Raw genomic sequence first — 16773 nt, forward strand, 5'->3', positions numbered from 1 at the left:
AAATAAAATAGGGCAGGGGACAAAAGGTGGAGAGAATTTTACACTGATTTGTCAAGCCATTCTAATGAGGTGACAATTGTACAGAGACCTGATAAAGAATGAGCTATAAAAATATTAGGGAAAGCGAGTTCCAGGCAGTGGCAACAGCAACCAAAATATCTGAAATATTCTAAAAAGTACAGTATGTATTTGAAGAACTTAGAACCTGGGCTTTTTGAAAAATTTTGGAGGATCTCCTATAGCATAAGTTCTCCTTTTTCTGTTAAGCCTCTTTGACCACTCAAATGCTACGGACCTCCTGTTCCCATGAACTTATACAGAATTTTAGCTTGTAATTTAACACAACTAAATGCTATTTGTGTCTTGTTTTGAGGGGTGGTGTGGGGTTAGTCTAATTTTCTTAGTTGCATTGCAAATTTATGAACAAAGAACATAGTCTGTGCTATTTCTGACACCAAAGCTTCTAGCCTCTGTGTCTGGTGTTGAACATATGTTAGATCCTTAATAAAGGTTATTTGATTACCCAAACACTGTATATGCAAAATTATGTGCAATGTAAAGTTTCTTAACGGGAAATGTTTCCTTGTCAAGATCCTACAGGTGTGGTATGGAAATGCTGTTAGGATCAAATATTTTTATTTGCAACTGAAGGCACTCACCCCTTAGATATACAAAAGCCTACTAAAAAGGAGAAAAATATAACAAATGAGGAGATATATTAAAAGACTTTATTCACAATAGAGAAATTTTACAAATATAATTTTTAAAAATTATGTGTCAATCTATTGTTTCCCATAACATTGGAGATTTATATATAAAGTTGAAAATGACAGAATGGATTTATGTAAAAATCAAAAACAATCAATGTACACAATGTGTAGCTCATATGAAAACCTCATGACAAGTCATTGAGTTCTGTAAACTGCCATACAACTTACATGTGTAATATTAATTGCACAAAGTATATCAAGACATATTGAAGAAACACAAAATTAAGTGCTATTTTAACTGTTCATCTTTCAGTATGTGAATACATATATAAATTTTACTGCACAGTTTTGCTGAAAATAAGTTTCAACAATAAGACTTCAGTTGTTAAAATTAACCCCAAATATAACTTTAATTAAATTACATCACTACAATATTAATCTCTTATCTTGTTTACATTTTTGGTGTTTTGGGACTTTTGTTAAAAAAAATCCAAGTTCTAGAATTGCAAAAACTTCATTGTTGCCACTGAGAGCAACATATAGTACAGCTTCTTGTCTATTCACATCAGGACACCAAGGTACCTTACAGTGCAGTGTGTACATACAACCTGATTTTAATACTCTATCTGCTGCAGAAATACTTATCGGCTTTCAAATCAAATTGAAAAGAAAATGAGTTAATTTAAATGGCAAGTTCAAGGGCATTTATACAAACATTATAATCTTATACATATGGCCCAATTTTGGCAATAATTTAATATTTTGCCTTAAAGTCCTGGGAACAAAGGGCTCTTGCTATCCATTCATTTCATTAGGTGAACTGAAGATATGAGTGGGAGAAGTTATTCTGGATCACAGAGACACATTAGCATGGAAATAATGATGTACGGAAGAGTCTTTTTCATTTACTAATTTTACTAATTTATTCTTTGACATACACCAATGTATGATATTGAAAAAGAGAAGGCAGGTCATAAAGATGGTCCTGTCCGATAAAGGAAATCTTTTAAAACACTTTCAAAAGCTAAAATAACTAAAACGATTAAGCCTATTGATAGCTAAGAAAATAATTGTCTTCAATAATATTAGGTGGAACCATATGAAACTGCTGACAGTTTTTAAACTACAAATGCAGCAATCATATGCTTCAGCCTAATCCATGGGGTTGTACTGATCTTTCTGACCATTCTCAGCTGAAAATTCACATGGTCAAAGTCTTTGCACTTCAGTATATGCAACGTATTAGCCCTTTCATGGAAGTGTATCTAGATAAATACATGTGTATATATAGTGAGCCAATGTAAGCAAACACAAGGTATCACCAAATCTATTCTCGAGAAAACCATGCCTATTTCAAATTTAATGTTTATAAAATCATATATTGATTTTGATCTACTCCAAGACTGTGGGGGATGGGGAGTGGCCATTTCTTTATATTTCTTCTAAGTTGTGATCTCTATGTTGATGATAACCATACTAAATATGCTATATTCTTATTTGGCCTAAAATTTATTAGATTTTCCTTGATTGATCATGAATAAGTAAAATTGGCAAAGCTTCTTTCAGAGTCAAATCCTGCTTTCACAAACTGAAAGGAAATAATTTACTACATTTGAGATAGAGCCTTTTTCAAATCTGAGAAATATGAACCAAATAGAATGCTTTGTTTTCCCAAGAAAAAAAATCAAGATGAAATACAAACAAATGAACTAAAAGCCATATGAAATACCCTCTCTTTAGACAGACCCAATTTCTTCATATATTCAAGTTAAACCCAAAAGCTAGTCCATTAAGTTGTACTGTTTTCTTTAGATAAATGTAATTCAGTGATAGCAGAGCTCTGCAAAATTTGAGAGCTCACCTCTCTGTGTAGTAGGGAATGGAAGAAATTAACCAGTATACAATCCAGAAATGACACAGGGCATTTAAAGTAAAACTAAAGGACACATTTACAAAATAGAAAACACTAATATAATTAGTCAACAAAAATATACTGCAGTTCCAATGAAATGAGGTCAAAATGAGATGATCCTTCTGGAATGACTTTCTAATTTGAATTATAATGTGAGTGAAGTATTTTAGAAGACATTCTATCAAATAATGATAGACCTGCATAAGGAGGCTGTCACAGTTAGAAGATCTGTCTCTGGTGGACAGACAAACCAGATTAACATGAAATTGAAAAGGAAAAAGCTTTTTTATACTTATTATTATGGCTTTTTGCAACATGGCAAAACATTACAGCTTAAAGCAGACATCATCTCCTCTTAGAGGAGGAAAAAGTTTTGCAGTCAAATCAAATTATAATTAAGAGGTCATCGCTATACCATTCTATTCAGTTTAATAAAAATGATATTACACCTTCATGAACTCCAGAGATAATAGGTTACTTAAAAAGATAAACAAAAAACTGGTGGATACACTGGCTGAATTAATAAAGGATATGATAAGGAATTTAGGTCCACCTATACCTATGATAATAAACATAAAAGACTGCAAAACAATTTAAGAACTTAATCACAGACCTACTAATCAAAGTTCATCATGTGCCTGATTACCAGAAAAGGAATTATTAAGGTATGCAGTGAAGGGAATGGAGTAGAATAAAATATAAAATGTCTTTTTATTCCTCTCTGATTTCAACTTCTTTTTTATCTTTAGGGAGGATAGGGAGAAGATGTGCCTCGCTATTGAAGATCCAATGCTCCAGTGGAAGAAGATCGTCGTCAGAAAATATTAGGTACAAATATCTGGTGAGAGAAACATAAGTATATGAGGCCCAAGAGACTAGGCAGGCAGTGAAACCACAAACACACAGCAAAAACCACATCAATGTCTCCATCTTACCGAGAAACATGGACAGGAGTCAAATATATCAAAACCCTGAGGGGTTATACTCATTAACATGGGGTAAAGAAGCTACTCAATGCTTTGGTGTTAGCAGTACCAAGTCACTGAACCTAGTTGAGAATACGCCTGCAATTATAGCCATGCCTGATATTACTTGAATGTGTTCATGATAAAGACATCTACAAAGATCTGTCCAGGTACCCTAGCCACATGGTTTTAGAATAATTTTCACCTACTTCAATGTCTCTGCCAGGAAGAAACTCTGCTGCACATCATCATAACTCTCATGAAGAAGGTAAACATCCCTTAGGCCTGAATAGCCTCCATTCACTCTGCAATGGTTTTCCAAGGCCTAAATTACAAAGAGGGGGGAAAAAATAGTCACATTTCAGTAAACTGATTGTCACTAATTTTATTATTAGATTGTCAAGTTCAGATACAACTTTTTATTTTTTTGAGACAGGGCCTCACTCTGTTGCCTGGGTGGAGTACAGTGGCACCATCATGGCTCACTGCAGCCTCTACCTCTTGGGCTCAGGTGAGTCTCTTGCCTCAGCCTCCCAAATAGGTGGGACCACAGGCATTCGCCACCATGCCTGGTTAATCTTTTGTATTTTTTGTAGAGACAGGGTTTTGCCATGTTGCCCATGGTTGTCTCAAACTCCTGGGCTCAAGCGATCTGCTTGCCTCGGCCTCCCAAAGAGTTGGGATTACAGGCATGAGCCACTGTGCCCAGCCAAAATTTATTTTTTACAAATTGGATTCAACTTAAATGAAAGTTTGCTATAGAGTTTTAGGTAAAAAAAAAAAAAACCATAAATTAAATGTAAATTAAAAATGAAGTTACAGAACATATGGACCACGTATCTTACCTAATTTGAAAACACTTCTGCCTTTAGTTTTGGAAAAATTTTTCACTGATTTTTACCAGTTCCCCCTATGGTCTAGAGCAGGGTTTAGCAAAGTATGGACTATAGGCTAAATCCAGTCCACTGTTTATTTTTGTAAATAAACTTTTATTAAACCACAGCCGTGTTGTTTAAATATTGTCTGTGGCTGTTTTTGTACTACAATGACAGAGCTAAGTAGATGCAAAAGAGACTGGCTGACTGTCCACCAAGCCTGATATTGTCTGGCCCTTAACAGAAAGAGTTTGCTGACCCCTAGTTTGGAGAGATTGCTAATGTCAACTGGGATCATAAACCACTGGTTGAGAAACTGTACTGGAACAAAATCAGCTGCTACTATAATCAGAATATCTGAGTTTGAAAATTGATTGTAGGGTACTAATCAGTGATATTGGTAACAGCTAAAAGAATAAAATGAAAGACAGTGAGAGACATGTGGCTGGGATCTATTCCTAAAATACATGTTTTTTTTTTTTTTTTAGTCTAGTATAGAAGAAGATGGGATGACTCCACTGACAACTCTCTAGAGAGAAATGATCCTACATTTCTGTAGTCGTCTGAATTTAATGAATATTTGGAAAACAGATGGTTTGGGCAGTGTGAGGATGAACATTTAGGTAACAACCTAAACCAACCTGCCTTCCACTTTGTTGGTTACCACTAAGATGGCTGCTGTTTGTGTTTTCTTTTCCCCTTCCAGAGCCCACTTTCTTTCTTTTGTTTCTATTTTTCTTTAACCTTTTTCCAGCTTTACCGATGTATGACAAATACAAATAGTATATACTGGAAGGTGTACAGTGTGATGTTTTGATATACACTTCTGTGGATATACACCTTCTTCTGTGGTGGATATACATCATCTTCGGATGTGGATATACGTGATCTTCTGTGGATATACACCAAGAATTAGGACTGCTGGATCATACAGTAGCTCTATTTTTAATTTTTTGAGAAACCTCCATACTGTTTTCCATAATGGCTATATCAATTTTCATTGCCACCAACAGTGTACAAAGGATCCCTTTATTCTGCATCCTAAGACTGATTATCTCTTGAATTTTTTTTTTTTTTTTTTGAGACAGAGTCTTGCTCTGTCACACAGGCTAGAGTGTGGTGGCGCGATCTCGGCTCATTGCAAGCTCCGCCTGCTGGGTTCACGCCATTCTCTTGCCTCAGCTGCCTGAGTAGCTGGGACTACAGGCGCCCACCACCATGCCTGGCTAATTTTTTGTATTTTTAGTAGAGACGGGGTTTCACCATCATAGCCAGGATGGCCTTGATCTCCTAACCTGATCTGCCTGCCTCAGCCTCCCGAAGTGCTGGGATTACAAGCGTGAGCCACCACGCCCGGCCTTGAATTTTTGATAATAGCCATTTAAAAAGGTATGAGGTGACATCTCACTGTGGTTCTAATTTGCATTTCCCTGATGATTTGTGAGGTTGAGCATCTTTTCACTACTGGCCATCTGTACATCTTCTTTGGAAAAATGTCTCTTCAGGTCCTTTGCCTATTTTGAAATCTGGTTGTTTTTCTGCTACTGAATTGTAAGTTCCTTATATATTTTGGATATTAACCCCTTATCAGACACATGGTTTGCACACATTTTTGTTGCGTTTTGTTTAGTTGATTGTTTACTTTGCTGTAAGGAAACTTTTTAGTTTGATGTAGTTTCATGTGTTTATGTTTGCTTTTGTTGCCTGTGTTTTTGGGTCAAATCCAAAAAATCATTGCCAAGCTCAATGTCAAGGAGCTTTTCCCCCATTGTTTTCTCCTGGGAGTTTTATGGTTTCAGGTCTTACATTTAAGTCTTTAATTCATTTTGAGTTGGTTTTTTTGTGCTGTTTATATTTTGAAATTACATTTGCTGCTCTGCTAGTTACCAGGCATATTCATCTCTAGGAAAGTTATTTTCTACTCATCACATCCTACTAATCCTGTTAATTATATGGTCAAAAAAAAATTTCCATTGTACAAAAATTGCCGTCTGCAATCTGGTTCTAATTTATTGACTGTAAACAAAAAAAAGTTTAAGACTAAAACCCTAATATATTTTATAGTGAAATAAAGAAAATATAAACAAGATATACTTAGTTTCTCACATCATTTTTCACTTATTTTTTAGTTTTCCCCTGTGGATCATAATTCTGTCCCTCTTTTTTTTTTTTACATGTATAATTGTACCCCATTTTTCTCCCATTTAATCCAACTACCAAGAAGATGGAAATCATAGACCTTGCCTTATTAGTTGAGAAAAATCTTCTCTGGCTAGAAAGGATTTTGGAGGAAAATAAGGCTCTAAGAACACAGAGCCCAGAAAAGAGGCGAGGGAAAGTAAATACCAGCCATGGATTCTCATAAGCAGAGATGTTGCACTGAGAGCTCAGCTCCCATCTGCAGATACTGATAATGAGGTTATTGATTTTTCACATCAGGGCTGGAGGACACAAGGGAGAGAGCAGAGACTATGAGGAGAAGCATTAAATTACCTGGTTAAAGAAAATCTGACCAGCAGGCCACGTGAATACAGAAAATAAAGAAAATGCCTCATGATTTCATAATTTTAAAAAGCCCCCAAGAAACTAAGACTGATCAACTTAAAAACAGATGCTGCGATTAAATTCTAAGTTCCAGACAGTGCTCCAAATGGAGGATGAGCGTGAAGAAACTTTCAAGTCCTATTATTTTTTCTTTCCTTTTTTTTTTTTTTTTTTGACAAAAAGTCAAATACCAGATACGCAGAGTAAGCCAAAAATTATTGGTTAAAAAAAGGAAAAAAATCAGAATTTAGAAAAAATGGGCAAGCTTTTTATGGGAAACCCCATTTCCAGATATTTCTTTAAATAGATTTTAATCCCAAAACCTCTTCTTAGTTGTTCCCTTCAGGTTTTTTGGTGATGAGCTAATGAGAGGCCCAGCCATGATAAACAGCCACTCCTCCTCCCCATGGAAACTGCTCTAAGCTCCTTCTTTTGTTAGATGAGTTGCTTTTGGGGTGGACAATGCCTAATCACCTTTCTTTCTAGTTCACCCTCTTATTCTTGTTCCCCACAAGTCCTCCTGGGGTAAGCTATACTATTCAAGAACACGGCCAAAAATTTTGAGTCGTGGGCCAAGTTCCAGCTTGAGACCCCCCTTATCAGTGGCTCCAGAGGCTCCATGTCCCAGGTAGCATCTTCCTTCTCAACATGGGGTTGTACGTGAGAATAAAACAAAATGAAGAAACGCTTAGACAATAACAAGGGCTTCAGAGGTTTAGAGAGGTCCAGCCACTTTCAGTTTTTGGTAAATTAAAAAAAAATTTTTTTTTTTTTTTTTAAAGGAAAAGCACTAAAGAACCGCCCCTCTCCCCTTATGCAAAAGTCTAGATTTTAAGACTTTAGGAACGTGAAGCTGGGGACAAATAGCTTTCTTGGGCCCTTACAACAGCCCTGATTCTATCAGCATCTCAACAGTGGAAGCTGCCACGTGTTTGTATGGCTAAGTCTAACCAGATCATCATTGTACTACAATCTGTTCTTGGGACTCTCAGCCTCTAGACATAGGGACCACCTTGGTTTTGAGTAAATGCTTCTATTATTAGTGATCCTATGTGACTGGGATGTGCTAATAGCAGAGAACAGGATATGAGAATGTTTATAGTGACTGGAGCTCTAAACAATGGATGAAGGGTAGGTAAGAAATTACCAAGCATCATGAGTTAAATCCTAAGTCAGAGGACAGAAGAGTATTCTCTTGCCTACCAGATATATAAATGGCTGATCCATGGAGTAAGGCTGTCTGCTTGAGTGTCGTCTGAACTCAAGCATAGAACACAGAGAATCAGGCACCTTGAACAAATCAAAGAGGGTTTGGAAACAGGATGAAGCCTGAAGAGGCAGGAGTAGGAAGGAGGAATATAAGTCACCTTCTGAGAGCTGAAATGTCTGAGTGGAAAAAGTTAGGTTTAGAAGAGCAAAGAAAAATGTCTCTGCAAAAAAACAAAATCGAAAAACCTGAAACTAGTAAAAAAACCCCTAAAGCCAAAAAAAATCCCAAATCGCCATGTAAGGCTTTAGCCTTTACCACAGATCAGCTGAGACGTTATATAATCTATGTGAATATATACATACAATATTCTGATAAAGCTCATGCTGTAGGTTATCAGATTTATGGAAGAAATTTGTCAGTTTCTCATGTTTTTTTTTTTTTTTTTTAATTTTCGAGAGAGTCTCGCTCTGTTGCTCAGGCTGGCGTGCAGCGGTGTGATCTTAGCTCAAAATAACCTTGAACTCCTGGGCTCAAGTGATCCTCTCTCCTCAGCCTCCTGAGTAGCTAGGGACTATAGGAGTGTGCCAGCATGATGGGCTAATTTTTAAATTTTGTAAAGACAGGGTGATGACTTGTTGCCCAGGCTGATCTCAAACTCCTATCCTCGAGCCATCCTCCCACCTCGGCCTCCCAACAGGCTGATCTCAAACTCCTATCCTCGAGCCATCCTCCCACCTCGGCCTCCCAACATGCTGGGATTACAGGCTTGAGCCACCACGCCTGGCCTTCATGACATTTTTGAGAAAAAGCAAAAGAAATTATTAGTTAAATATTATTTCTGTCAGGCAGACTCACAAGTGCTTGAACACCTGTGATTAATGGAGTGCTGTTAACCCACAAAAGAACTCTCTAGTATTGTACTGCTGGATTATATACCCTTTCACATCTTATTTGACATTATTATTAGAAATTTAATTAAGACACAGAAAGCAGGTTTCTCAAGTGTATCAGTGAAAGAAGGCTGGGAAGGGAGTGCTTTGTTAGAAGATAGGAAGACGGCTTACAAATACTTTATAAACTGAAAGTATGGGTGAAAAAGTACATTGCAAAGGAGATGTGACTCAGCGGTAGCAAATGGAGAAGCTAACACTGACCATACTTTCAATATAAGCCAGTTTTTTTTTAAAATTTTTTTGGAGACAGAGTCTCGCTCTGTCTCCCAGGTTGGAGTGCAGTGGTGCGATCTCGGCTCATTGCAACCTCCGCCTCCTGGGTTCATGCCATTCTCCTGCCTCAGCCTCCCGAGTAGCTGAGACTACAGGTGCCCGCCACTATGCCCCGTTAATTGTTTTTTTTGTATTTTTAGTAGAGACGGGGTTTCACCGTTAGCCAGGGTGGTCTCGATCTCCTGACCTCATGATCCGCCCACTTCGGCCTCCCAGTTTTTGTGTTTTTTTTTTTTTTTAATATATATCTACTAAAAGAACAAGTTGGACTATAAGCTGTGAAAAAATCACACTGTGAAGAGAGGAAGGAAGGTTTTTGAGCCACACTGTTCAGCCCTAAAAGACCACAGCTGGAAACCAGGTCAGGAGAAGAAAATCAAGGGAAATGATGGATGAGGAAAGGAAGAGATGGCAGAACGTGCTGTCTTCAGATAATTGAGGAGCTGAAATGTAGGAGGGAGATTTTTTCCCTCTCCAGAGCACAGAACATTGTAAATTGTGGCTTCAAAATAAATAACTTTCTAACACCTCCAATATTACCAATTGGAATGAGTTACTTTATTAGGTGATACATTCCCCTTTGCTGGAAAGTCCTTGGGTTGATGAGGAGCAGCTATCTTGCAAAGATCTGGAGGGAAGTCTTGTCTTTAAGTGGAGAGCTGGATGAGGTGATTTTTAAGACCCTCTATGTTTCAGTTTGGGTTCCCTTAAAAATAAAGCATGAGACAAGGGTTGGACGCAGGATGCAAGAAGTCTATCAGGGAGGTGACATCAGGAAGTGGGCAAGTGGGAAGAGCAAAACAGGGACAGAAGAGCCAATGAATCATATTAAGTTACAACTGTGTGCAACTAGGCTCACTCCTGCTAGAAACCCTCTGAAGAACCATGTAGCATGCATTCCAGAATGATTCTTGAAGGAAAGAAGACTGGGATAGTTCTATCCCACTCTGATGGATAACTGGAATAGTTACTCATCAACTCCAAAACCTCCTTGGTTGACAGCCATTAACTCCCCAGCACTTCCGAGACCACAGCCAGCTGGCTAGGGAAAAGCTCTTCCACCTTCTTTTCCTGACATGGTTTCCAGCTGTGGTTTCAAGTATGCATCAGAACAGCTAAGTGCTGGAGGTGCTGGAGGTGGGAGCTGCCAGCACATGCAGGGCTGCTGCTAAAACACAGGAGGCCACGAGGGCGGGCGTAACACCAGGGGAAAAGCATGCGGCCATGCCTTCAAAGTCCCAGTTTTCTGGTTTAAAAAATGCAAGATCCTACAGCACTCCTGGCTCACCACTATAGCTCAGGTTCTAGCAGAGGTTACTGGGGGGGGGGTCCCCAAAATTGAGACCTCAGTGTTGTGACACAGGGAAACAATTTCACGTCATATATTATGTTAAAGAGTTGACAAGAAATAAAAACCACAACACATAAACCAACCTTATGATCCCATAAACAACCAACCCCCTGAAGAACACAGCAAACCAAAGCATCCTGTCTACCTGGCAATACGAATTTGCTTACTTCCCATTTTTGATCCCTTCTTGGCCATACATTTTGCACATTCTAACATCTATAAAATGGATGTCATAATTTAATTGGCAGTGTTATTTTTCTTAGTGGTATATAAAATAATGATGCTTCTTACTAATTATGGTGTTTTAGATTTGATGGAATACATTATTCCTGATATTCTCAACTTAAACTGATATTCAATTCATTTGTTGGCCAATTGAAGACCAAAACAATTCCCTATCACCAAAGTTTAGAAAAGCTTCAATTTTAACATTTTTTTTCCAGAGGAAAAAAACAGAAATGTAAAGAAATTACAATGACTACTGATTAAATGTAATAAAACTGCCCCCTCAAAGAGGCCTAGAGAATTGCTGTTATTTAAAATGACTGATGATTAATGATAAGACACATACTAAATGAAGAAGATAATAAGCAAGATTCACCGATGGCTTCCTAAGACATTAGTTAAATTTTACCAAAGGCAATATTCATTTTAGATTTCCTGAGAGAAGTCATTCCTCATGGACAGTTTTTAAAGATAGCTAACTTTCTAACAAAGAGTGCTGGAGAATGAGAGTGTAATTAAAGCATTTGCTTGTTCTTATCCCCTGAATTCCCTCCCAGTCCTTGAGGGAATTCAGACAATCAGACAGACACTGTTAGATGCATATCCTGCAGGGTGCCTCCTTAGGCATTCGGCACACAAAGCATTCACTAGATTAGTTTAGGAAGGAGATATACCATCCTCGGCAGGAAGAGACCCAAGAGGTGACAGACAATTAAAACAACACACTGGGCAGATGGAAGGCTTACAGATATTCCAAGAAACCTGAGACTGGTGAAGGAATATCCTTATACAAAGTAATTCTTCTATAAGTGCTTTCTAAAAGTTAGATCTAAGTAGCTATTTACTCTAAGTAAAAGCATATACTAGCATTTTAAAGCCCAAAGACAGAAAAAAACATGAAGTGGTTTACTGAAACAGACAGAGGTGAATATCCCCAAGCTGCCAACAACTCTTAGGTGGAATTAAGATATCATCATTTTTGTATTAAGGGGAACTTAATTTTAGACTATGCCTTTCTAGTTATCTCCTTCAATATCTAAGTCTATCAGTAGGTATATCTATATCAATGTTATACAAAGCAAAGCTGAAGCCAGGGATATAAAATGACTTCAATGAAAATACAGTCCTGGGTGGAAAAAATCCTGGTCGAAGCATGAAAAATTATAGGAAAGATGATAAGCCTGATTTATGGGTATCACTGAACATTTTGTACTATGACATTTATCTATAAGAAACATGCAAATTAAAACATCACCTCTACGGCTTCCCAGGCCCATTTCCTGTACTTTGGATCATGAGTCAGTCTCCACATATACATGTAAGTCTCCATAACTTCTGGCCGTAAGATGTAGTATTTTTCATTTTGTCTTGTGGCAATGGCTTCAACACCACCATCAAATCTGAAAGCTTCTGGTCCCAGTTTCATAACTAAAGGGCATGGAATGAATGAATAAGGGTTATTGTTCTGGACACTGCTTACAGTCAATAACTTAAATGAAACTAGAAAGTACAGTCATCCCTCAGTATCTATGAGGGATTGGTTCCAGGACCCTCTGAGGATAACAAAATCCATGGATCCTTGAGTCCCTTATATAAAATGGCAAAGTATTTGCATACAACCTAGGTACATCCTCCCATATACTTTAAATCACCTCCAGTTTACTCATAACACTTAATACAGTGTAAATGTTATGTAACTAGGTGTTATACTGTATTGTTTAGAGAATAAAGATAAGAACAAAAACTCTATAAATGTTCAGTACAGACAGAACCATCCATTTTTTGGGAACATTTCTGATCTGCAGTTGTGGAATCCAGGAATATGAAGGTCTGACTGCACTTTAACAACACTGAAGAGAGATGTCAAAGCAGTCATTTTAAAAAAGAGTTATAAACATCATGTAATAGATAATATTCATATACTTCAAAAATTTAGTCATCGAAAAGAGTCCATTTTAGAAAATATTAACAATTTTTTTTCATTTAACCCCCATTTACTGAGCACCTACCAGGCAGATACAAGACACCATGAAATACCATTTGAGTTAGCCAGAAACTTAGTGGTTGACAATCCTAAGTAATTTTGCAACAAAAGGCCAGTTATTTACACTTTGTGTTTCAAATTCCTATTTTATAAGAAGGGAGCAGGATTCATGATCTATTTCATGGGGGATGTGGAGAAGATTAATAATGGTTAATAAAATGCTAAGTTTCTCTTTGCAGGGAGATAGAGACCCTTGCCCAATGTTATTGGCAAAAGCAGAAGTCAGTAAATTAGGCTGGCTTTAACTCTTCATGGCCTGGATTTTTGTTTTTTGGTAAACTAATGGTAGATATATTTAGGTAGAAAAGCATTGCCTTTTAAAATAAAAATATACATTCCTTTAAGACATTAATTACGATCATCAAGCTTCACAGGCAGAGTGGATAGTCTTTCGAGGGCAGTAATGACAAAACTGCATGAAATCAAAGCATGTGGAAATAGACTGTAAATGAAGAATAACACGTACTCACATGTTCGATTATATGATTCATGACAAGTACGGGCAATTTCAGCCCCGAGTTCAAGGTAGTGTTGGGCCATGCCTTCAGGAGCTGCATCAGCCCCAAGTGCGAACATGCCCCCCGCAAAGCAGGTCAGGTGGCCCATCTTGTGCTCCAGGAGGCCCCCTTTCCACTCTGCGATGTAAGTTAGTCCGCCGCTAGACTTGCGGATCAAATGAGTCTCGATGGCCTGTGAAAAACACTTATTTTTTAACATTTTGTAATCTTGTCTCAAATTCATACTAAAAATATGCCCAACATTAAAAAAAAGAATAAAGCACAACTCACAATCAGAGTTTGGTGTTACAAATCCATTCAACCTGAAATTACATGCTATTGCTTTCTGTATTCCTCCTCTAGTTTATGCCTTGTTTGGTTAGTCAGAATTAACACTGCTGCGCCAGCACATTTGGTTTTGCTTGGTTCTGTGACCAAACATTGTATTTCTTATATTCAAAAAACTTTCCCCTTCCCAAAGACAGGCCACTGTGCAGCAGTAATAGTTGGTCTGGTACATTTTCATTTCCACAAGTGGTGAAATAACATAAAGCCCAGGCCCTAAGGTGGATGAAGAACACAGCATATTTGTGCATGAGATCCAGGATGGTGGCAGAACTCTTCCTTTCACTTCCGTAGGCTTGAAGGGATAACACAATAGAGTGGCAAAGAGGAGGTGTTCTGGGGCCAGAAGACTTGGCTTCAAATTCCAGCTCTGACACTATCTCTAATTTGTGGGAGTGAACAATTTGCTTACTATATCCCTAAATCTCAGCATCCTATTCCATAAATGGGAACAATAGGATCTCCTGATAGGACTCTGCCACATTTTGTTTATAAAGCAGTCACTAATGCAAGTTGCACTTGATAAAAGTCATTTATAATTATCATTTACATCTCCAATGTGGTGACACTTGAATCAAGTTTCTCTCTAATACTTCCATTAAAAAGCACACTATTATATAATGAATAAATATACATATTTTAAAAATCAGAATAAAAATCTTTAAATTTGGGAGAAATGATAATGTTTACAAAAATGATTTATAAAACGTCTTTTATTTCTATCCCAGGTCTGTTGATATTCTCCTAAACTAGACAGGTAAGTAAAATATGCCTTATATTTTAAAAAGCAAAAATAAAGTGTGTTTGGCATTGCTAATCTCCAATTACTCTAACAGAAAATGCTCACCCTGCTGCCCCACAATTACTTCATGGAAGGAGAAAGGACATGACTGTGTCTATACCTGTACACTGCTATCAAGAGAGAGGGATTTATTAGGAAGCACATTTGGGAATAATAGACACAGAAAAAAACTTTTGATAAAGAAGAATGAAGGAAAATGAATACACAGGGAGCTAAAACCTTTCCTACCTTTATTAGAAATAAACAAATGAAACCAAGATGGTAAGAAATAAATGAACATATTACTGTGCTCATTAACTGTGGTTAAGCTAATGTTATTGATGGTTTAGTTATTACATTAATATTTCATTATTTTATGCAACTGAACATCTTAGATATTTACACTTCTCATAACACAAATTGCAATAAAGTCCTTCAAGCAGATACTTGTTCATCACCTAAGAAATTATTCTTTCTACATGGCAAGAGTAACAGCTTTTGAGCATGAATTAGAGAAACATTATTACCCTGTTATGGATCCTAAATAAAGTACAGTATTATTTCTGGCATGATCCGGACCAAATTGCTACCTCTTAATAAAAACTACAATGAGATTCCAAGACCTTCAAAGCAATAATTTTGTGTGGCCATGGGAAAATATAAATAAATACAAAGAAGGACAGTCTTCAGTAGATCTGAAAAAACTGTGTCAAGGATACAGATAATTGACTAGAAAAAAGAGTACTATATATTTTGTGATTTAATCCTTCTATAATTGATTTAAAAAATTGGTTTGATGAAGCCTTCAGAATCGTAAGTGTCTGATATGTCATCTGCCCAGGTATCATTTACCATTGTGAGTTCCTAGTGTAGTCTACAGATAGGGCCATGATAGCCAGCTGAAAGCTCAAAATATTTTGTTATTAAAATAATCAAATAAAACATATCACTCTGGGATTAAATGCTTCCCAAAATCTACTTGAAGCTACAACAGAGTAACTGTATCTTCAGTAATCAACTGTCCAGAACAATAGCGTACAACATCCTCCCCTTGGTTACAATAATCTTCTAAAGTACAACTTAGCAGAAATAAACTTTGCTGTAAAAGACATGGCTATTTCTCAAAACAGAAATTTAGTTGTTCTAGTTTTGCTTTCTAAGTTGAAAATATACAATGGATTGAAAATTAGCTTTTATTACTAAGAGAAGCAGGAAACACTTTGACTTCATTTGTTCTTAATGGATTTTCCTGTCAATGATTTGTCTGAATACAATATACTAAAAGTTGTGTGGGTATGGTTTTAGGAATTAGGAAGAAAATATTTCAAATAATATTTGAAAGCTGTCTTTTTTTGAACATCAAGATCTTAGAGGGCCAATTTAAGATTAGAATAATTAAAATGTCTGCCAGTATGGTAATTAGAGGATGACAGAATGGAAACTATAAAATACGGAGAACTCCCCAGGTTAAAATCTGAAACCTCATAGCAATGAGGAAAAATAAACCTAAAAGAGGCCATGTGGCTCATAACCTAGTTCGCTTTTGATGTTAATCACATGCCTTTATAAAGGCTGTGCCAAATGTAGGCACTCACTAAGGCACTTCTGGTTCCTACATTGTGGTCCTAAGGAGAGAATTCATATTTATCAAAGAATATGACTTTTTCAGATATGTGACTCTTAACTGAGGTTTAAACCATGCAAAAACTTTAACTGCCCTATTAGAAATAAACATCAAATATGATTACCATTATTACAATGATATTAGCAGATATCGAACTCTACCTAATTGGAAATATTTTGTAACTCACTCATGTAGTACACCACTTGTTCATTAAAACTTGATTAATATACAAATTATAAGTTAAGGCTGAGTGGCAAAGATGATTTAAATATTGGGTTACCTGAACAGCATCAAAATACATCTTCTTAGCTTCCAGATCTGTCTTGTCAGACATTAACCAGGCCTTCAGCAAATATTCATAGAAGCTGTCTCCAAGTCCTCCAACTGATACATGATCTGGAAAGAGAGGGAAATGAATTTTAGAGTGATTCAGCTTTTAATTCAGATAATGCAGCAAAATCACA

The 16773-nt window shown here is 36.9% G+C and overlaps 1 protein-coding gene and 1 long non-coding RNA gene across 2 annotated transcripts in view; one reads left to right on the top strand and one right to left on the bottom strand.

Moving 5' to 3' along the window:
- Positions 1–3431, top strand: part of LOC134733014 (uncharacterized) — a 58510-nt gene extending 55079 nt beyond the window's left edge. The window contains exon 2 of the long non-coding RNA XR_010116555.1: positions 3372–3431. This is a non-coding gene — a long non-coding RNA (uncharacterized lncRNA). The remainder of the gene's footprint in view (positions 1–3371) is intronic.
- The window catches only part of MAN1A1 (mannosidase alpha class 1A member 1), a 184790-nt gene continuing 168729 nt past the window's right edge, over positions 713–16773 (bottom strand). Inside the window, exons 9-13 of the mRNA XM_055262761.2 lie at positions 16590–16705; positions 13533–13752; positions 12274–12446; positions 3797–3912; positions 713–3460 (exon numbers count right to left, since the gene is read on the bottom strand). Of these exons, the coding sequence (XP_055118736.2) occupies positions 3334–3460; positions 3797–3912; positions 12274–12446; positions 13533–13752; positions 16590–16705 (752 nt within the window). The 3' untranslated portion in view covers positions 713–3333. The remainder of the gene's footprint in view (positions 3461–3796; positions 3913–12273; positions 12447–13532; positions 13753–16589; positions 16706–16773) is intronic.

The sequence above is a fragment of the Symphalangus syndactylus genome, chromosome 2, assembly GCF_028878055.3.
Source record: "Symphalangus syndactylus isolate Jambi chromosome 2, NHGRI_mSymSyn1-v2.1_pri, whole genome shotgun sequence".
Lineage (NCBI taxonomy): Eukaryota > Metazoa > Chordata > Mammalia > Primates > Hylobatidae > Symphalangus > Symphalangus syndactylus.